Source organism: Dinoponera quadriceps, unplaced genomic scaffold (assembly GCF_001313825.1).
Source record: "Dinoponera quadriceps isolate SergipeBrazil2010 unplaced genomic scaffold, ASM131382v1 scaffold405, whole genome shotgun sequence".
Classification (NCBI taxonomy): domain Eukaryota; kingdom Metazoa; phylum Arthropoda; class Insecta; order Hymenoptera; family Formicidae; genus Dinoponera; species Dinoponera quadriceps.
The window spans coordinates 3,383,809-3,407,742 of record NW_014554754.1 but is presented as its reverse complement, the minus strand read 5'-3'; the positions used below and the strand labels follow the sequence as shown (position 1 = coordinate 3,407,742).

The 23,934-nt window shown below is 44.7% G+C and overlaps 1 protein-coding gene across 1 annotated transcript in view; it reads left to right on the top strand.

Moving 5' to 3' along the window:
* LOC106741318 overlaps nt 1–23,934 on the top strand; it is a 206,265-nt gene that overhangs the window by 151,915 nt on the left and 30,416 nt on the right. Inside the window, exon 4 of the mRNA XM_014613157.1 lies at nt 16,488–16,621. Coding sequence (XP_014468643.1) covers nt 16,488–16,621 — 134 coding nt within the window. The remainder of the gene's footprint in view (nt 1–16,487; nt 16,622–23,934) is intronic.

Sequence of the window (23,934 nt, the reverse complement as noted above, 5' to 3'; positions counted from 1 at the left end):
CGGAAAATATTCACCTGGCTCCGTGCCTTCTCGCTGTCTCGAGTGGCTCCGTGTTTCCTTTCCGGGGAGATTTAAATCCCCCTCTGATAAAACTGAGGAGGTTACGCGATTGTTGTCGCGCGAGATGTTCGAGGGGGCGAGGTTAAAAATCGGCTTACTTTTCGCTCGCTGACGCGAATACAATCGAAGGCGCGACGGGAACTGTGACACACGTGTTAGATGGAACAATGGCAGCGCATCGATATCGCATAACGAGATCTAATGTCGTCTAGATTATGCGTGTGTGTGTGTGTGTGTGTGCACGCGAGCGGTTTCCCCATAATTCGATACCGCGCGCTCGATATTGATTCGTAAACGTAATGTGCAATCGTTATCGTGACGTTATCGCATCGCATCGGACGACATCTGCTGCCAATATTACGCTCCGAGCACGCGATTATCGCCGGACTTGTCCGATTAAATTAACCGAGTTGGAGTTACTTAAGAGAGCGTACAACCGGCCGATATACTTCGGCATAATTAAGCAAGCGACACGGGCGCGTCGCGATCGATCCGTATAATCGCCGAACACTTGAATGAAACACGTCGAGATATCGCGGACTTCTCCCTGAGTCGCACCGCAAGACACCTGCAATTAAGCCATTATTATCGAACTTTACGTAGCGACCGATCGGAAATATTACACTTCGTGTACACTGCGACCGCCCCCGACGTAACACCGGCTTAGAGTCGATAATTGAAGCTTTGACTAAAAATGATCCATTTTCTTTTTCTTTTCTTTTATCACAGTTGTGGAGAGATACTTAAGAGGTTGGTAATTAATATTACATTATACGTCGGTTATATCTTCGTTTTGGAAGCGGGACAAGGAAGCGCCTTATCTCAGCATTAAGCAGGCACAAAGTTCTCCTCTCCCCGGTAACGCTAAAGCAATTAATCACGATTAGCGCCAATCGATTGAACCCTTGCTCGCGATATCTCTCCCTCTCTCTCTCTCTCTCGGCATTTCACGCAGCCATAAATAAACAAGTTGCTAAAGATAAAGACGCGGTCAGGAGATAGCGAGTTAGAAAAGATACGCTAAAAGATACGCGAAAAGTCTCGACCTGGCGAAGATCCGCTCGGCGGACTGTGTCGGACGTATATCCACGCGGCTTTGAGCGATGAGTAGAAAAACGCGGACGAGTCTGGCCGCGAGTTCTTTGCCTGTGAGACCGTCCAGACGGCGGTAACGCGAAACGAGTCAGCGGGAAGAAATTTGGATGCCAGACGAGAAGCATCGTAGAACCATCGTCGCAGCGCGCCCCAAGCGAGCTCGTTAAATCGCCACCTCCTTCATCCCTCCCGATAACGACGAAACGGGAATAATTTGTTGCGGTGTTTTGTATTACATGAACGACAACGCCGGCCAAGATCCACGTCGAAGCGAGACTTTAATACCGCGGTAATGTCGGTCGTATTAAACGTTCTCTTTGACACAGAATAAAATTTCAGCACCGAAGAAATTAAGGTTAATAAACAAAAGAGTGAGATATGTCATGTGTATTGCACAGTTCGAGTTGCACGATATTTCTTAGGAGCATACACGCGCGATGGCAAGTGTTTTTTTTTTTAAGGGAGAAGTTTTTATTAAGAAAGAAAAATGCAGCAAAGACTCTCGAGACAAAATCACGAGAAAAGAAAGGGGGAGAGTACAAAGGGAAAGGGAGGGGAAACGAGAAAGTATCCGTCAAGAACAGCGCGAGGTGACAAAGGCCGCGAATGAGAACAACGAGGGAAGAAAGGACGCCAGTAATGGAGGAACCTTCAGGCTCGAAGAAGAAATGAAGATGGTGCGAAAAAGGCACGAAGCAGAGAGGAGGGTGAGAAAAAGAGAGAGAGAGAGAGAGAAGGAAAAAGGGAGAGAAAGAGAGAGAGAAATTGAGAGGGTATGAGGGAATGAGAGAGAAAGTGGGAGAAAGGAGGAGAGGCAGATAAAGGGAGCCGTTAGGCCGCGCGGAGGATGGCCAAAGGATTTGGCGTGCTTCCAGAACCGGTCAATCGACAGTAGATAACCTCCGGGCTCATCCTGTGCGACGAGAATTCCGCGAGTAAAAAGCTTACGCCGCAGGAAGAAAAAAGAACGGTGGAAAAGCGACGGCGAATGGTGGGAGAGATGGAGGAGAGAAGGAGAGAAAAGAGACGGCGCGATATCAAAGGGAGAAAGAGGGAGAGAAAGAGCGAATCCAGAGCTCCTCGCAAGTCATGCCGGGGCTTCGGCAGCCGATTCGTCTTGGGGTTGACTTTTCTGTGCGGTTGCATTAAAATCTGGCAACGGATCTCTGCCGACGAATCTCTCTCTCACGCGGCGGTTCTGCGAGTGCAAAGTTTCGCTTCGGAATTCTACCTGCGATCCTCGCGCGCGAATTATTTCACGTTGTCGCGATCAAATATTATAAATGTATATAAAGTTAGTTAGCATCGCCACTTTGCAAACAGAAAGAAAACGAAATTACACTGAGTTGTATTACGTTGTGCCATAAAAAAAAATCGATTATCTTAAGAAGCAAAGCGGCAAATAAAAAAATTGATTTTTTTCCAGCATCGTCATTTTGCTTTTCCGAAAAAATCAAAATTCAACACAATTTCGTCCCCTCTTATTTGCAAAATAGCGGTATTAACTTCACACGCATATACTGTAAATTAAAAAAGAAAGATGACTCAAGTGAAAATATTACGAGAATTGACGAGAAATGCAGAATTAAGAAATGGGCTGCGGGCAAAATCGATGCGAGGAATTCGATGTTTTAGAAAATTCATACTTCAAATTTAAATCCGACAGGCTTAACAGCGATCAAATTAAATGATAACCGGCTCCATTGCAAGCTGGAAAAAACGTTCACAAATATGGATTAGCGTAAAAGAATGATGAAAGCTAACAGCGGTACCGGCGACGAGCGATGGAAGCTACTAAAAAATGTTAAATTAAATTCCTCACGATATTCGTTCCGTGAAAGCATGTTCTTTTACTACTTTAATAATACCGCGCGAGTTTTCAACGAAGATGGAGATAGAGAGAGAGAGAAGAAGGGAAGAGAGAGAGAGAGAGAGAGAGAGAGAGAAAGCGGGCCTTTTGAAGTAGTAAAGATGTCGAACGCAGTCAAAAATTGAATTTTCGACCGGTGCTACGGCTACACACAGGGAAGATATTCTCCGCGGAGCTTCGGTACGTCGGATAAGTAAGTGGATAAATTTCTACCGAGGCCCGCCTACGGAAGCGAAGCCGAAGAGAGAAAAGTTCGACAAGATGGAACATGGGAAGAAACCGACTGCGGCAGGGGAACGTAAAATTACAATTTGTACGCCATTAACCTTTTGATCTTCGCCGAGTTGGAATTCCATTAGGCTATTTTCTTCAATATTGTCCTCTTCCCAAGAAACAGCAACGGGAGGTTCTGTTTCCGTGCAAACGAGAATGACCCGATTTAACGTTAAACTAAAGATCAACTCGGGAAGCCAAACGAAAGATTAAGAGACGCTACTCAATCACAGAACAAAGAGGCATTGCGAAATAAGAAGAAAATGCAGAGTGCAAGTTGTATTAACCAATGCGAGGGCACGGAGACGCAACGGAGCAAGATCGAGCGTGGAAGCTCTCGAGTCCGGAACGTCGACGGTGAGACGCTGCAAAGACGGCGAACGGTCAAAGATCCAACCCACGAATCTCTCTGGGGTCGCGGCAAAGGGGCGAGGAAGAGAGACCGACAGGCAGATCGAGAAACAGAGACGACGGTAGCGACGGGGAAAAAGGGAGGAAAGAGACGATAGGAAATCCCGGAGTTACGAGGACATGGCCGATATCTGAGTGGATAAATTTCCGACAAAAGAGCCGTCGCTGCCGTCGGAGATTGGGGGGAGGTAGGAGGTAGGAGCGGATGTAAAAAGGTGTTCGAGACACGCGGAAAGAGTCGACGGGATCGAGATAGGACGGGATGACGAGGCGGGGGTAAGGAACGCGGGATGAAGGGGAGAAAGATGAAATCCGGCGAGCTCTTCGGCCCCTCTTCTGCTTACTAATACAGTGCGGCCATATGCCGCGTAATGTCGCGATTTCTATGATAACGATACCTTTCGTCCTCTCTCTCCCTCCCTCTCTCTCGCTCGCGTGGACGCGGCTGGGTGGCGGAGATTATGTACCCGACGGCGGGTACGTGTACTCCGTGCGCGCTTATCTCGATCTAAGGGGGATATTCACTAGTCGCGGTACACTTATATTTACTTTCGCGTTTATTTATCATGCTGATGAGGAGAAGCGGCCGGCTTATCGCGTGTGCGCGACAGGATTTCGTTGTGGCTCGTATTAACCGGGCGCTACTACAGCTACCTATCTGGTACCGGCGTCATGCTGCCGGAGATACCTCGGGATTGTTTGGAGACCGGTTATTCGGGATTCTGCGAGCGGACCTCTCCTCGCTCGTTACAAGCTCCGGCTGTATGAGGATTGCGCGGCCGCCCTCGCGAGAACGTATCTCCCAAATGCAATTTCGATAAGTGTACATGCGACGTGTTTCTTTAAGCGTCGGACGCGTTCGAATGTGTACGAATTCGAGATTCGTGGGGGCGATCGATCGATCGAGCCTCGCCGCGTAACTCACGCGGACAACAACGTAAACCGAAGATAGTTCTCTATACGCGAGGTTACGTAGGAAACATTGGTTACCGTGAGATGATTGAATTAGGCGAACCGGCGCGGTACTCCTCGATATTAACTCGATTTGCGAGCGTAGAGCGTGCATATCGTGAATTTGTTGCAGCGGGAGGGAGGCGACGGAGGAACAAAAGAGACTGGAAATGCAGTTTCCGGTCGAAAGAGTGAATCGGTCAACGAATTACGACGAAACGAGTCGGTGTGCACGAAAGCTGAAGAGCACGGTGAATTATCGACCTCGATTTGTCCGATTTTATGTAAAAAATCGAGGAAATTTAAGACATCGGGATCAAAGTAGGGGTTATATTATTAGAATTGAAATTCAATTCTTACCTTCTACTATATTGTAGAATTAAAAATTTAACACAGAGCCAAAATTTCGATTCGGACGATAATCGAGTTGACCAAATTCGAGGAATGAACGTTCTCCGTTAAATTAACGGTTCCATGTTGAAAAGTAACAACGTGGTAAAATACCTCATCGGTAAATCTAAATCTCTCGATAGTCACTGTAATTGAGCCTGAAACTTATCATGCCGCTGTTAATCCGCGAAGGCTGACTGGCTTATTATAAAAATACTCCGGTGCTCTTTACCGAGATTGCGGAATCTTGCAGTTTACTTTTCGCTGGATGCAGCGTGGAGCAACTCGACGCCCGTACACTCGGCTTCTCGCAGCAGCTCGACGGGGCTTTTCGCGAAAATTTAGCATTCGCCCTCGTTCCGCCGCACTTTGCAACTTCCCGGGGCTTGCGGCGGCGGCTCGCGAAAAGACGCTCGGTTACGTACTCGCGCGCGCGAAAGCACACCGGAGATTCGTAGTAGGCGACCCTCCTTCGGACAAATAGCGAGAGGAGATATTCAACGGATAAGGGGAAGAGATCGGGCCGAATCTCTCCGGGGTGTACGATCGAACGCGATGTTTCCGCCCGAGTAAACCGCGAGACCCACAATCGTTGCCTCGATAGAAATCCGTGGCGCCGAACGTCGATGTGTGTATTCTCTCTCTTTTCTTTTTTTCCCTCATTCTTCCGCGACTGCAAAATTTGCGGCGACTCCGGTCTCCTCGCGGACATTTTCGGTAACGATTCTCGGGATTACGTGTTCTACGCACACGACGCGAGATAAAAGCAGGAAGACTCGACCCAGTGAGGTCACGTTTTTAAAAGTCCCGAAGGACGGAGCGAAGCGCACGTGAAAGACGTGTAATCGCGCACGACGACGTGATTCTGAAACGTTTCGCGTCCGTTGATAATTCTAATGTCCAACGTTTGGAATATCCGGCGCATGATCGACGCGGTATCTTTGTAAAGAGCATTAAACGGAGGATCCGCGCTCGTTTATGCATCCCGGTAGATCAAACTATTTAATCGGATACGTAGGTAACATTGATGTCGGTGATTAAGAGCGGCTTTCGCCGAGTCAAAGGGACAGTCGTAATCAGCCTCTATGTACCGTGGATCCGCGTCATTGCCTGCTGGAATATTAAGATCCACGATATGAGATAGCCGGCAGTGTCCAATAATCTCTCAGGGCTGATGACGAGGAACGCTCAAAGAGGGTTTCATCACAGTCGCGTCAGACGCGTACTATTTACTACTTCTACAGCCGCGCTGCATATTATGCACTATTTCCATGGCGACGAATTAGTTCGCGTGTAATAATAATTAACTAGACCATGGCTATAATGCGATTATTGTCAGATTACCCAATTATTGCGATTTTAATTGAGTGTCGAGCGCAATGTAGCAAAATATTTTTAGGAATAGATTGATTCTGTGTAATATAACAACATACAACTCGCGACCGTAATTTTAACGATAGATTCGATGCCGGGTGTGGCTCGAGGTCGATTTTAACTCGGCGAAAATACCGACGGGCGGCACTGTTCGTCGCAACTTTATCGTTCTCAACATTGCGCCTCTCACCCTGACGTTTTTTACACGTAAGCCTCGAATCAAGATTCCATCGAAGATCTATTTTAAATTAACGAGCGCAATTGATTCTGTTGTTTATTCATCTCCTCTGAAGCTTCAACCGCAGAAGACATTTTAAAATTACTCGATGGAGATAACTCCGCTTTTTCATTAAGAAAAAGATCGATTTGAAATTCATCGGGGAGTACGCCATTAAAACCGTGACTCGTCGAGCGCTCCGTCGTAAAATGCGAATTAAATATAAAGTAAGAAAAAATTGTGCAATTACAATGTCAAGTATGGCAAAATTACATTTCTAAAGATCATAGCGTTTGCATAAAAAAGTATACAGCCCTACGGTGATCTGATATATATTTAATGAATGTAGAAATTGTGTCATGCCTCTGGCTCGACATGGGCAGAGTGAGAAAATTAATTTCACAGGCGTTGAAAAAAAGAGAGACAGATAGAGAAAGAGAAGTAGGACAAAATAGAGAAGAAAAAAGAGAGGAGGACAGAAAGAGAGACGCTTGCTGGGAAATTGAAATGATTGAAGAATCAATTGATACGTAATGCTCTCGAGTGCTAAAGAGAACGTACCCGTGTGCCTTGTAGTTGTAATATTTCCTCCCGATATTCTCCTCTTCTATAAAGCTCAAGCGATACAAGAGGATACTCTCCAACTTGAGGTAAACACTTACGCGTTTCGCAGCGCTCATTTATTGGAGACGAAACTCGAGAACTTCCCAACTATCCGAAAGCATTTGTTTATACTAATGAACACACGATATAATTAAAATGTCGACTGGCACTAAGACTGACGAAATTAATTAATATTCAGATTCTCTAAAAGTTGGGGAAAAAGGTAGACAGCGCGAGATACGCCGAAATCGTGCTCAGATTTGTCGAGAGAGAATACGACAAAAATGAAAATCCGTAAGCCGATTTGGAAAATTTTGCACAAAGCATAATGAGCTAATCTTGCGTTATTATCGGTGAATTGCGATCTACCAGCAAGTCCAAAACGAGGAAGAAAACCGGAACGATGATAAATGCCAGGCAGCGCGCGACTACGCGGAAAGGAAATTTATACGTTCCTCTACTTAGCCGGAAAATAGTGTTATGGACTCTCTGAAACATGAGTAAGTAAATCACGGAGATAATGGTACTAAAATATCGTACTTTCCCTAGAATTCTCATTTCACTCGAACACCATAACTGCTACTGTCGCGAGACAGAAACTCCGTACAGAGTGCAAACAACCCTTATTAAGCTGGACTCACCACCACTGCAAATCGAGTTGGCACTAAACAAAAAATTTTGTGCTAATCCCTATATTTCATTAAAATTGGCAGGAAGCTATGATTGGCAAAACTCATTATCGTACTTAACACGGAAGTATCGGAAAATGTAATCAGGGGATACACAGAGATGGTCGAGCGATCGACGGTAAAATGGGCGTTGAATGTCACTTCGCGTCTTTTTTATGAATAAAATGGCACGAACGTCGCGCTTCGTCGCTTTATGAATAAATCGTTTAGGTAAATAATTGGTTCCAGCCCCACGGGGCGGACGAGAGACGCTTCGCAAATGCATGACGCGCGATTAGCGTTTCGTTGATTGCATCGCAAGATACCGCGCCGCCGCATTAATCCCGCGCATTTTCGCAAAACGCCGAAGTATTTCCATTTTCCGGCCAATACGCGTGTATGTACGTATGTATGTACATACGTTATAACGGCGTTCCAGCATGCACGTACCTTGGAGTATCGTAAATATTCATGAGGCCATAAATATTCATGCCAGACCCGTTCAAAGGGAATCGTTTAAAGAAGGAAAAACCGAGAGGAACGACATCGGGTTCCTCCCAGGATATATCTCCCTCTTATCTGGTGTGTCGCCGAGACGGGGAAACCAACGTCTTTTGAGGCGAATACACACGATAAGACGTATTTTTGACGCGTCACTATTGTCACGATAATATCGGTATCGCGAACTCATCGACCTATCGTTCGAGACTAATTATTGGTATATATTGAAATTATAAACTAAAAGGTTTTTCTATACTCGTAAATTAAGGTTTATAATAATAATAATAATTATTATTATTGCATATCCATGAATTACTAATAATTATAATATTGAACGAATGATTGTAAAGAAAAAATTTAAAAAAAATTATTAATACAAGAATTTTCAGACACGTTTCAGGGACAAGAGGGGCAAGTTCTTTAAAAAAATGTAGAAATAATTATCTCTTAATGAGAGATCTCTCGGCCATATCCTTTTCTCTTTCTTTCCGACATGTAATATAAAATATCTCAAATATTCTCGGAATTTTTCTCTCTCGAGAGAAATTTGGAAAGTTGGAAGAATTCGGAGGCCAATGATGATGTTTCCAGTGTAGTAATCAGTGTCGCTCGGCTAATATCGCGATATTTAGTTCCATTTCAGAATGCGCGATACAAAAACCGAAAATCGCCGAGTCCGGCAGCAGAGGATACGGGTCCCTTGATTTACGATCGTTCCTTATATGAGACCCGGGAGGGTAACTTCACGAGAGAGAATTAAAGGGGAATGGACGTTCCAGGCCGAGCGATCCATAAATATGCTTCATAAATATATCGCGAAGATTGCCCGGAGTGGAGGATCCTCCAGCCATTTACGCATCATGTTACCGTCATTGTGACCCTCCTCACTTCTTTATGGTTACCCTATACCGCGTTCACATTTCCCCCGTGTTGGTTGATCGAGAGGATCCCGCCTTGGAACAATGTTTCCGTCGCGCAATTATGAGACGTAATTTCGGGAGTTAATTAGGAATTAATTCACACACTTCGCTCGCAATCGCGCGGTAATTTCATTATCGACGCCGAGTCGCATTCGTCGAAATTAAGGAGGGACAGCTTTTATCCCGCAACGAGCTTCCACGCGGACAAAATTTTACGTCGCAATAAACGTAAACGTTCACCCGTTCGCGTTACGTTTTTCTTTCCGCCTATTATCTCGTTGCACGGTCGCCGTTACGACCGAAATGGAATAGAAGGAAGCCAAGCTTAGAACGTGGAAGTCCAACCCCTTCTCCGTCCGCACCTACGTTTCACCTACGAAGCGTGAGGGAGCTCTGGAAGCCCTCGTTGAAGAAAATTCATTTCCTCGACAACGATCGTACGAGCGTGTTACAGCCGGGTTTGCGGAATGGCGGGTGCTGGATGCCGACGAGAAGGAAGGTTGCAAGGAAAACAAGCTAGTGTAACTACCGGCCACAACGCGCACTACCGCGGGGATACGAATTTAACCGTCGCCGCCGGTTCACGAATTTCACGAAACAGAAGCCAACTTCGAAACCGCCGCTCGTGAGATAAGACGGGTAATTCGCGATAGACGTCGGCGATGCGATATCGCCGATTTAGCAAAATTCACGAAATCGATATGGATATCGAGTAAAGCAAAGCAGCTGAAGAAAATGCAGTTGCGTTACTTTCGAACAGAACGGTGAACATAAGTGATCAGCGTCTTAATACTTATCCTTGAAAGGATAACTTAATATTCTCTCTCCCTCCATAGGGATTTTACAGATTTAAAAATTTATTTTTAAATCTATAAAATACGGTCGTGAATTTGGGGAAGGAATCTTTTCGATTTTTATGACTGCAATGGATTCCGCGTGTTCGGCCTATATTTGTGAAAATGTTACTCGAAACTTGTCGCAAATGAGATACGCAGACTCGAATTTGAAGTTAGATCCGAGTCTTCCCGTTGAATCGTGATCGGAAATGTAATATCATGCACGTTACATACTATTCAACTGCGAAGAACTCGGATCCAACAGCAAACTTTCATCCGAGTATCGAGAGCGTGAGACGAGTCTCAAGTAACGACTATAAATATGATGCATAGAGACTCGGGTTTAACGACCGGGTGTGGCCGATTATTAAATTTATAGACATAAGTCAACGTGTTTCGCCGGTGCTGCGATCGTTAGGATAATTAGCAGTGCTGCGGCATCATCTACGGGATGAGAAACAAGGGAAACGTGTGCCGTACGCGCGCGAACCTTTCTCTTGGTGTGTCCCTGCTAAAGTTTTAATTGCTAATTAAGTCGATGTGTGTCAGTGAGTTATGTCGTATCGGGAATGTGCGCGCTCCCTCGCGCAAACCTAACTCAAAAGCAATTAGTCGCGCGTCACGTAACGCTTTCCGGCGCCGGTTAAACGATCGCGGAAAGAGTTCCAGCTTTTCAACCTGCACATCTCTTTTCTCCTCCCCTCGACTACGCCGAGAGATATGCCACTTGAGCAAATTGAATACGAGAACATTGCGGAGAGCGATGACATAAGAAGATATTACTAGATAGATTTGTATTATACGCGGCGAGAGACGTCGCGACGTACGCGCGCAATATCGTTTGTAAATTCAGCGGATGCACAGCTCGCCGTGAAACGACATTCAATTCCTAATCCTTACGCGATCCTGCGTCTGCGACGTGCTCGCTTCAGCCGCGAAAACCAGCCGGCGAACACAAATGATTTCATTGATATTTCCCGATACTTTTTCTCGCGCGGATTCACGCAGACAGACGGCTGTGTGTACGCCCGGCGAATTAATTGGATTAAATCGCCCGCGGTTTAATATTCATTTTATGCCTTATAAAGACGCGGCAAAGCTCGCAATCCGTATAAATTGCAGTGCCTTCAAAAAGCAATTTCATTTTGTACGTAAAGTTACGGCGGAATATGAAAGCAGGCTATCTTCGCCCGACAACCCTCTCAATTAGGAACTTAACTCTCGCAGAAATTATTACGCCAGAAAACGTTCGGGGGACGACGTAATACCCGGATAACATCGTGGCTACGACGTAGCGCAAATTTCAGCGTAAAGTCTGACTCACCGCGAGGCGACTCCCAAAAATGCCACGCGTCCCTTTCTCTCTTTTTCTTTCTCATTGCGGTCAGATTCGCCTTTGCGAATAATCCGGCGTTCGTTGCGAAATCAAATAAGATCTGTACACGAATACGGACAGATCTGTCAACTGCAAGAGAAGCGCAAATTCAGTTTCCCCGCATCTCATTTACCTACCGTACGCACAAATTGTTATCCCCGATGCAATTAATCACGTGCAATTCACCACGTGGTAGTATTTCAGTTGTCTATCTGAAATCGATCGCGACTCGTACGATCGCGGTTTCTAACGTGGCGCATAAGACTTCGCCGTTATGCATATTAAATTCGCGAAAAAAAGAAAGAAGCACAGGGGCCCTCCCGTGCCTGCAATAACCCCCCGTAATTACGCGCTTAAATCACTGTCGGCGGAGTTATTGCAGCGGAATACTTTCCGCGCGGCCGAATGCGCTAGCATGGCGAATGCTAGAATCCTGGCAGAGCGTCAGGTTATCCAACTTTCCCGCAATCCTGACAAATTTCTTTCCCTCTCTTCGTGATTCCGCCCGGTAGCGGTGGCGCGCCGCGGTATGCTCGCGCTACTTGCGATTCTACGCGGAAAATCCATGTGACGCGACTACTTCCGCGAAGTTCGAAACTTCAAAAAACGTTCAACTCGCCATAAATATGAAATCAGAGATCCCCGCTATTATAGTTGTTCGTATAAGCTCGTGCTGAAAATACCGGTTGACAATTTTTCTCATCGCCGACGTATCTGCGAATCGCTTGAAAAGTTTCACGGAAAAATATTGGATGTCATTAATGGTCCACACAGGCCGGCGTAATAGTAATGATGATCTTTCAGTCACCCGAATCGTGTCAATATATTCGCGCGTCATGATCGTTAAATGTAAAGACGACGATGTTACAACCGATATTTAGAAATCGTGGCAATTATATAATACATTAAATCGCGTGTAGAAAAGAACATATGATATTCTAAGCTTGAAAAAGTTCTTTTTGTAATTTTCGCTCAAAAATCGCTTCAACACATTAAGTATTCAGACTATACACTACGATCTGTGTATATTCCTCCTTCTCTTGTTTTGTAAACTATTTCACAAGCTTACTTTTCAAATTTTCTTCAAATATTCCCGCCCCGACTCCTTCGTTGTACGATATATTAGAAACGTTCGTATCCGACCCGAATGACCGCTCCTTTCAACTCTTCGCCCTCACCCTAACGGAATTTAGCGCGGCGTGTCCATTGAGCGTCGCCGAAAATGAAATTCCACGGGAGCACTCTGGAATCTCCGCGAAATAATCGGCTCCATTACAAGCTTAATGCGCGACGAAATTATCATGACGGGACTTTCAGTGGCACATGCTCGCGGCGCAGCGCGGTGCTGCGACCGTCACGGTTTTCCAGCGCGCTTTTCCGCAATCTCGAAAATTTCCCTCCATCTGTCCGCGGGCGCTCGCCGCCCTTTCCGCCCTTTTACGTTTCTCGTCTTCCGCTCGTTCGCGTTTTACTCCGCGGAATCGACAGCGACGGCGGCACCGGTCGAGGTTCTCGGCGCGTGACGCCCGAAATTCTCCGTTTTAATTGCGCCCCGGATATTTCGGGGCGGAAGGCATTAATGGACCGAATCCGAGGTAGAGCTGCACCGAGTGCTGCAACGTGTGCTCACGGACAACAGGGCGGATGTTTAATTGAGCATTCGGTCGCGCCCGCCCGAACGCGAATGTCTCTCATAATCCGGCGTGCCAATTAACGCTATTAGAGACATCGAGCACACTGGTACACACGACACGCCGGTAGCGGTACGCGATAAATCCGGTAATTGATTGTGGATCGACGCATGTGCGACAGCCCATAACGAGAGAGGGTGTCTCTCGAAAAAAACGGAGATTGACGATTACAGGGAACGGGAAACGAGTGAGACGGAGGAAATCATCATCGTCGACAAGCGCTAAGTGTCAACGAGAATCGTTCGAATATTCGAGAATTGCTGCACAGCCGAAAAGCTCGGATAAGTATCGACAATAATATAATTTTTTAACGGGCGATCTTTTTCTCACTTGTCATTCGTTGGGTAAAAACAGACATTTACGCTTTTGTTAAAAAAAGAAAAAAAAAACGAATAAGGCGGATGAGATTTCCTCGTGTTTCCACACACGTGAATCGCATCAAACGATATAGGAAAGCATTACCAGTCGCCGCATTGGATCTAATTATTAGTTCGTTAAGTGATTAATCGCTCGGAGGATTACGGCTCTTGGCGTATTGTCCCGGCGTAAACACACGCGATATTCTACACGCTGAGCGCGAGTAAATTTTAGTAATTCTTCGCTCGAACGGCCGCGAATGCAACCGTTTCAATCGATTCTGCTATTGCGCCGCAATTCCACTCGTTGCTGCGCCACGTAAGTGAAACGTGGAACGTTCGTATCAATTATCATCGTAATTCGGCGCTACAGCGTTCGGGAGAAGTCATTCGGCCGTATCACTCGCGAAATTGACTGAATAATATACTTCGCGAAATTGACTAAATAATATACTTCGACAAGCGCAGAGGTGAAAAACGTTCGTTGATTTAACGAAAACTTTTGAAGATGGGTCAACGAACTCACGTTCGGCCACGTTATCTTTTGCGATCGGCCAAACGATTTTTATACGATCGACTATATCAAAATCACTCAATTACTACATCCGTAATCGATAGTATAAAAATCACCCGGGGGGCCGTAGAAAATTATGTAGTAACCCGTAAGCGAACTAGGTTTGCTATAAAATTGAAAATTTTGGGAAACTGCGTCATTGCACTATATTTATATACCTGATAGAAAATTATAGTTAGTTTTGGCACCAAACGTACTTTTTAACTACAAAAATAGAAGAACCATTTTTCTAGTAAATGTTACTACAATGTCAATGATAGTAACATGCATGTTACTACCGCTAAAAAACACGTTAGACACCGAAATCAACTATACCTCTCTATCAGTATATTTAATATTTATATGCTTCTATTGCTCATAATATTTAAAAGATGCACGTATTGCGTGAATTCAAACACTCTTATAAGGCAGATAAAAGTCCTTCCTTCGTCTCATATTTTTCATGAAGAGTATAATAAATAAATTCAGATTTTATCTTCGCGTGCCGCCTCTACATTTTTCCGTTTGCGCGATCTCTTACGCGTGCAAGATAAACAGTTACTCATTATACGATTTGTGTTATCTCAACGAAAATATTTGCCATAGCCGCATAGAGTCGATAACTGCGAGGGGCCCCGACGCGACTCTTCGTTTGATCACGAACGCGGAAGTCACGTGCCCGACCTAATTGAAAATTAATTCCCTCCGTGCTGAGCGGCGCGGTCGTGAAAACGTGCAAAACTTACCCCGCCTTGTACGCCGCCGGCCGGAAGACCGGGGGGAAATTGTTTCAGCAAAGTAAACGGGGATTCAAATCGCGCCATGCGATCGCGCGAGGAGAGCGCGAGCGGGAGAACACACGAGCGCCGGTACGCTCTCTCTCTCCTTGAGATCTCCCGAGATACATCGCGATTCGAGTCATCTCGAGATGCGAAATTCAACACGACGCCATCGTTCACCATTCATCATCGACGTATACAGATCTTCGCCGAGTTACCGAGCGTGGGTCTGAATTTTATTTATTTAGTCGAATTCGATTTGCATATGTTCTCGCGATACGAGAGGGCCCATCCATCTCGCCGTACGCAGTTCGCGATCCATAACTCGGGAGAGCTTCCGAACACGCGCCGAATCTACAGTCTGCGCGATAGCTACTTCACAGATTGCCCCGAAATAAATTTATAATTCGTATTATATCGCTCGTTCCTTAAATAACTGTACAAATAGTTTGTCACGTTTATCTGCTGGAGTTTTCATAAAATTTTATATGTCATTTTTATACGTCAACGACGCACAACCGCGCGCGCGATACAGATTGCCGCGAGTTCCGCGTGCTCCATTTCACGAATATCCCCGAGTCGAAATTTTGATGTTACCTTCGACTTGAAAATTTCATTTAATACCTACTTTGATATTCTGAAGCCTATATGAACCTCGTTTGGTTCTATTTAACCTTCCTAGCTGAAATTGCAACTCTACTTTCGACCTCAATATTCCATGTAAAGCCTGCTTAGATATTCTGAAACCTGTAGCAATCTCCTTTGATTCTATTTAACTTACAGCTCGTATTTAAAATCTGTAAATCCTACTCGAATGTTTCGCTACTCTTCTACCGTGATACTTCAAAATTCTTCTTAACTTTTCGTAATATAAGTAACCCTAATATAAATGAACGTAATATAAAAAAAACATTTTGTGCTTTTTCTGCCATTTAGAGGCGTTAAAATATAAATTAAATCTACATTGATTCTGCGGAACGTACAGATGTCAGAAAACTCGGATCGAAAGTAGATCTAAAATTTCGGCTCGGTTCTAAAAGTTTTCACACTACATCAATCTACGAACAGTCTATTTTTATTTTCTCGCTCCGCACGACCGCAATGCCTGGTAAAAAGCACTTTACAAACGACAACGGGCTCGCCACGTTCTCGCCCCTCTCGCGAATCTCCTCTCTTGCTCGTTCACAAGTGTACGCCGATACACAACGCGTAGCGTTACCGTACCTCGTTACGTCACGTAGGAAAACGTTCGAGTGCGGGCGCGTTGACACCCGGTATCCGGGAAATTCATCTCGCGTCGCGTTTCCGCGACTCGCACCTTAAACTCGCGCTTTGCGAAGTGAGAAACCCCCCTCCCCGATCGAGCCCACCCTCTATCCAACCACCCAGTCAGCCACCTTCTCGACGAGGATAGAGAACGCACGAGCGAGCGAACGAACCGACGCGCGGGCGGAGAACTCTCTCCGGGTAATAGTCGAAAGTTTATAGAGTCTAACCGGAGGAAAGTAACTGGTTTATGGGGAAACTTTCGCCACGTCCTCACACGGAGAATTTACGTTCGCAGCGCTTCCGGAGAGGGGACCGGAAATCACGGGCCTGTCCTCGCACTACGCCGTCGGCGAGAACGTGACTGCCAACTGCACCGCCTGGCCGTCCGTGCCTAAGGCCAATCTTCGTTGGACCATCAACGGCGAACCGGTAAAGTACTCTTCGCTTCCTCACCGGTGCAACTTCCCCGAGGCCTCGTCCGCCGGTGTATCGCGCTACGACGTGTACGTGTTCGTCCGGGCGCGCGGAAAATGGCCTCGTATATTCCTCGGATCGAAAGAGCCGAGTCTGGTCTGATGAGGTCTGCTTTATCTTGACCTGGAGAAGCCGAAAGTGACAACGGCGCTGTTGCCGTTTTCGCGTACTTTCAGCTTCGTAAAAACGAAACGAATATATCCGCGTGAAAATGAAGAAAGGAGGAATGACGGAAGACTGTAGAGAACACAGCCGAAGGGAAGCTGCTCTTCTTCGCGAGATTTTCATCTACGAAAATCCGAGATAGGCCTCCTCCGATTCTAGTACTTAAAAATGCTTCTACTAAGTTCTAGTTGAGAAGAAAAACATTTTGACGTGTTCAACATTTCGAATATTTCGTTAATTCCCAATTAGTGGCTGATAATGCTATTCGTTTTTGATTATATTTGTCAAGCGCGTGAATATAAAGAGTCGCGATTTTACACGTTAGGTGGTTCTACGGTATCGTGTTTGAGCTTCGCGTCACGATTTTCCGTAGGAAAAATCGGTCCCAGTTTCGCCGAGGGATACGTCGGCAACGGGAGAGCAGATACACTCTATATACGCACTCGATAAAATTGATTTGATAGGTACACGCGTATACACTTCGATCTTGACGGTAAGCTGCTTTCGCGGCGGAATCTGATTTCCCGTAAAGCGATAGTGTCCGCGCACGAAGACACCGGGGCACGACAATGGAAGCGTTGCCAGCCGAGGATCCCGTTTCCTCTCGCTACGACGACGAGGTCGAGCCCGGGGCCAATCTCGCTCGCGATTAGTATATTCGTCATTTCGTGCGTGCGAGAGACTACTTAAACTCTCGAGGATTTCGTCTCGCCTCGTCCCTGACGGTGATGGACGATCCGGAAAAAAACCAGCGAGAAATTCCCGCTCGCTCTTGTGCGCGAAACCTTCGTTATTGTGGGCCAGAAATCGGTAATTTTAGATTTTCTTCTCAAATTTCAGCGGCTCCGGCTTTGCTTTCAATTTCTACGAACTTGGATTTTTCATTTCAGCTGATCGAAATTTTTTTTTATTCTGATAAGTATAATATTTTTTGTTTCAGACAAGTACAATATTTTTGTTATTTCTTTTTTCAATTTCAGCGAAATCGAATTTCTTGCGTATCGAGGTCAGAGACGGATAAAAGAGGACCTCTGTTTTTATTTGTGATAACGGTATTGACGTAACATACATTTTCTTGTATGTATAACATAGACAGATCATCTCACCGAATTTAAACCGAATTGCAACTCCGCTGCGGAGTTCTCCGCTTCGTCACGAGACAGCGCGAAATTTATGTGGAATAAATTTAAATTTATTTTTCGGACGCGTGGAATATGCACATACAGCGGAATATGCTCCGTATTACGCTGATGACTGCATATGGCAAGATTCTAATTACTAACAAATTTTTCATAATGCCACGATAACTTTATGTTCGCGTATTAAAGTTGAATTTAATTTTTAATTTAAATTCTCTCCGTGAGCGAGCTACGAGGATAATATGTTAAACCAATGTCGCGAATAGCCGGTACATAGTCTTGCTCATTAAAGTATATAGGGTGAGATCGGCGGGCTAAAATGCGCAGTGTCCTTTGATCAATTTGGTGCCGGTTTTACTTGAAAGGAAAATTCGATCGACCGTTATATTTCCTCCGCGATTTCACAATTGTCAAAGATCAAAGATTTTGGCGAACGCGCTCTCGCTTAAAAAAATACTTCGCTGCTGAAGTTAGCTTGGAATTAAGCGAAGAATAATTTGGTCACCCGTATTTGCATTCCCGAAGCTGAGTTTAGTTATTTCCCCGTTGCGAATTCGCCCGACGCAATTTCGAAGTGAAAATTTTTTTCACTCCATCGCGATCCGCACGTCGCCGGGGGAATAATAAACGCAATTTCTCGCTTCATTATGTTCGCAACTGAAAAGTATTAATGCTGAAAAGGAAACGTTACGGGGACAACATGAAGCGTAGTAATATTCGCGGGACAATCGGCGGAAGAAAAATAGAACGGACAGTTTGCTGAAGTGAGCTCGGTGTAACGTAAAAGATTGTCGTGCAATGTGCAAAATGTGTTCCTCAGAAAAGCGTAATTTCGCGCCAAATTGATCGTCGTCGTCGTCTTCATCGCCAAAGCAAATCTCCGTTGAACCGTCAACAAAGCGGCGGACAAAGTACATTTCCCCCCTTTCGCCCGGAGCACTCGGCACTTTGATTGTCGCGGGCGTTCCTGTAAATTAGAACGGACTGCGCCTCGAGAAAAACGACACAAATTGCTCACGTTTTTGTATGCAGGTCGATTAAGCCTCGCCGGGACCAACTTCAGGATTGCGACACGCCGGACAATTGCAACAGCCGGTTTTCAATTATTCTCTAATCACGAAACACTGTATTTCTTCATTTAATACCGCTAGGTTTTCACCCCTGCCCTCTCTCTTTTCCTCTCCTTCTCTCTTTACCACGAAAAGCATTGTTCAAGACTTTACCCTGTTCGGTTAATCGCGCAGAAAGCTTTGCACAAAATGGATACAAAAATTGTACATTGTGATAATGTCGAGCGTTATTTGAAATGTTACAAAGAAAGAGAGCAAAACAGAAACTCCATAAAATCGCGTGCTCATTATCGCGCGAATGTTAACGCGAACGAACAATAATTAATAGCGATAAATAAAAGTTTCATCCGTACAGTGCTGCATCCCGAATTATTTAACGAGTGGCGCTTATCATTTTACTGCGGTGTTAGATATTTTGCGTCGGTTTAATTACCGACGCATAGGAATGCACGCGGTGCATATGCGTGAGTTTACTACAGAGACGATTTATTTTTCCGGTACGTAAAGGGAGGATTTCTGAAAATTTTTATTGTGCTTTTTATTTTCCCGCTCCCTCTCTTTTCCTCCACTCCGTACAATCGATGTAAATTCTCTCGAATCCGTCTTGCGTAAGTGAATGAGCAAAGTGTACAACAAAGTTGACGACACGGTTCCGATAAGTTCCTTCTTTTATACACTTCACTATTCGCCCGCGATTTTATTTCGCGCAGCAGTGCTACACGAAGCACCGCGAATAATTTGAATTTACGATTTCGCGGAAATGAGACAAGCATCGATGCGGTTTCACGAACCGCTCGGGAGAAAAAAAAAGAGTAATATACGCAACCGGAATGTTTTTCATATTTCACGTGCAGCAATCGACCGCGAGTTACAAGCGAGCGTCTCGCCGATCCGTGCCGGTTACGACAATTTTACTTCGAGATTGCGCACCACTTGACGTAACCTGGGGGAAAAAATGATCGGAATTTACGATTTGCGCGAGATGAGAAAGACATCGGCGCAACGGACGAGCACTGTATCGTTCGTAGGACGGAAAAAGCGGCGACAAGATTTTTTCGCATTTTCCGAAGCGATGGATCGGCCGTAAGTTACCGGCATTGTTCGGCAAAGCCGGCCGACACAATGGCTGGTTGCGTGCCTTTTTATTAACATACGAGGCGAAACTGCAATCGCGGTCGATATAGTGACATATGGCCGCGCTAAAAACCGCCCAGACGCCACTCTTTTTGCTCGTAATGGCTCGTATCCGACGTCGGTCGTGCTTCTTTTTTTTCCTCTCCCTCTCCCCCTCTTTCACTCTTTTTTCTTTTTTTTTTTTAATGCGGTATGATATACGGGACGGCTGGCATCGGCGAGATGGGAATTTAATGCGAGCCCATATTTGAATGATACGACGCTTTTTCAGCGACTAGCGAGAGATGGTAATAGTCTTTCTTTATTATTACGCCCCTACACGGACAAGTTTCAGCCATTTTTCAAGCGAATCGCTCTCTAAAGTCGCGCAAAAGTTTCCTACAATTTCAAATAATTGCTTCTGTTCGATTCAGACGTCTCGGCCGACAAATGATATATGGCCTATTATATTCTTATCTGCCGCGTAACAATGTGTAAAATTATTAAATTATCGCCACGCAATGCTCTTTTAATTGTTTTCTCATAAACAGGGTGCCTCAGAGTCGAACATCCCCCCGCAATTGTTGAGTTATTAATTAAAGAAGCCTCCAAACATAACCGTTTTCAATTATTAATAACTCGAAATTTTGCGTGTTATTTACAAAATGATATAGGACTTTTTTGTTCAACTCAATGAGTTCTACACTCCAACGAAGCGGGGGTATTCGGCTCTAAGGCACTCTGTATATGCAGAATATTCAAAAACCATCATGTAATATTATAACATTGCATATTAGAGAATATTCCCACCCGAAAATGTCAAGGTCACTATAGTTTTCGAACCATAAGCGATCAAGGATAATAGGCTTTATGTATTTAGATTTAGATAACGCAATCAGCTCATATTGATAAATTAAACCCTGATAATAAATTGTAACAGTTACCCGCGGATTGTTTAATTCCTCAGCTTAATGAAAATATAAATAGTTTATCAATTACTTCGTATCAAAAATTATTGAATTTAATATCTGTTTGGAGAACAAAGTTTGTGTTTTTACAAAAATCAATAACGAACGTCAAATTGACATGGGTGCGCGTGTCGATACGAATGTGGGTGCAAAAAATATACGCGATATCAATAGACAGTTGTTACCATTTTCGTGTTAAAATGTTAAATCCCAATTGAGCTCCACGAGTATGTCATTGTAAAAAATGTCAAATATATAAAATAAGTCACTTTGATATTAAATTCGATTTCGAAATTCGTAATAGATTCGTATAAAGAGCAATATATTTAATATAATTGCTCTTGTTTCTACCGTCAGAGATCAATGCGATTTACGTTTACTCATGCACTACGTAATATAACGCTTTGTAAATGCGTGGTATTCACCATTTGGTGTTGGTAAGCGACGTCTAAACAAGTTCACCGATGAAACCCATCGCTGCATCCCCAGTTGTATCGTTCTGCAATCGTCCAGCCTCCTTGTAGCATCTGGTCGTCATCCTGAGTCGATTCCTCTTCATTCATTGCACTACACTTTCGACACGATAATTTTAACGTATTTCGCGTGAAAACGTTTCATATCGAAGAAACGTTTCATATCGATGTTTTCGACAAAACCGGGAGATAGAAAGAAAATACTCAATGCGCGAACAATTATGCTTATTGAAAAACGGGCTTTCCGTTTCGCGAGAATCGTAATTGTGGAAATCATTTTGCGATATTCCTACAAAAAGTTCATTTTCGAAACACTTCCGCGGATATACTTGAATCAAATTTCTATTTTTCCAAAAATGTAATGCGAACGCGAAAGTAAGTACAAAAAATCGGAAATTAAAAATCATATCATCCTCCGGTACAGCATCTGCGTCCCTCGAAAAGACATTCTTGGAACGACATCCGCTGCAAGCTCTACCAGATCTGAAACGTGAAATTATGTTTCTGATCGGTATTATAGTAATAGAAACATTACTCGAAACGAATTAAAAATAAGGATGAAGAAAGGAGGAATTCTGATCGTGTTTTCTTTCTAAATCTAAGAAGAATGGAATGAAGTAATTACGTTCGAAGATTTCACGTTACACTCATTACTCACGATGACCGTAACACAATGATTGCGACACGAAAACCGTAAATTTTCGCTTTATATTAATTACGATTAAATTAAGAAAATCGAAAATAACTTTACGAATAAATAATTACGATTAAATTAAGACAATCGAAAATAAAAATGTCTAACGCGCTCGTTCACACGCTTACTCTCGGACGACCATATATCTACTGAGCGACGCTCGGTGGCATACAGTCGTGTGCTGAGGTCGCGCGACCTTCGATATAACACACACATAAATACGTGTACATTTGTTGTTTACATCGTTATATAGAGTGTTTCGAAATACTGTTATGCTACTGTCCTGAAATGAACTGCTGCGCGCGCGTGTGCGTATATATATGTAATTAATATTTTTGATTTAAATTAACAGGTAAATGGGTTATTTAATTGATAAATGGAATATGTTATTCCGTATGATTTTTCCAATACAGCATTTTCGTATATGCAATATTGCGCAGACTTCTAAGGGCACTTCACGTTCGACGAGCACTTTGCGCTCGATGAGTAACGCATTTGACCCGCGATAAAATAGGTGTCCTTATTCGGACGGGAATCCGCGTTATATGCGACGCCGTGGAAACCTCGTAAAGTTGTTCGCCGATCGCGGATGTCGCAAATTCTCGAATTCCCGCGAATTTCATACCCGGCCCGTCGTATATAACCGTCGAAACACATTTGGAAGGACCTATCACGAATCATACGCGCGGAACGCGGCGAAGATTGAACGGAGTTAAGACTCTCTCGCGCCTCTTGTCAAAATTAGATTGTCCCAGGATACGCCTACACCTCTGTCAGGCGATTCCCCGGACTATCGGGAAAAAACTCTCTCGCAGCTTGTAGGCGACCATCGGGAAGGGATGCGATCGTAACGCCGCGACAAGGATCCTCCCTGATCCTTGCCGGAAGGCACACGCACTTCAGGACTATGGAAGGGCTCTCTCCGTAAAAGGGTCGCCTTCATTCATACTCGACAGTTATCGGGTTCTCTCGAGGCGTCACATTGATATTCGCGTATAATCTGCACTGCGTTTCCTACTAAAATGATCCTTTTTGGACGAATGCCGGAAAATTCATCCAAAGAGGCCGAGGAAAATCTGATGGTGTATCAAATCTGCGATCTTTGATAAGAAACGAGATAACTTGGACGAACCTATGAGTCTTGCCCTTTATTAGAACACTCGATTCTTAATAAACATCTCCAACAATCACTGAAATCTGTTATTTTTGCGAAATATAATAAACTGCTCTGATATAAACGCGTTACTGCGTCCTCATGGTCGCTTTTTACTTCGTCGGAAATAAAGAATCCTCTCGTATAGAGCACGATTTTCGGCTGCGGGGCTCGTAACTCCGCCCTTATCCTGGAGGACCCCAGAGGATCCTGCGGGACCCGGCAGGCCGAACACGACCGCACCGAACGAGCTAGATCGAATTCAAGCGCTCAACAGAATTAGCCGATCGATCCGCGGCGCACGATACCCGCGGGATCGCCGGCGGAAAAATGCCCGCGAGCACGTCGCTTTTCGTTACGTTTACGAGCCTCGTAAAACCTGACGAACGTGTATATATATAATACGTATCTTTCTCTCGTCTCTCGCGCACTTTCTCGTCCCTCGCGAGTGCCGCCCCGTCCTTCACTCGGCCGACAAGCACTCACATTTCAA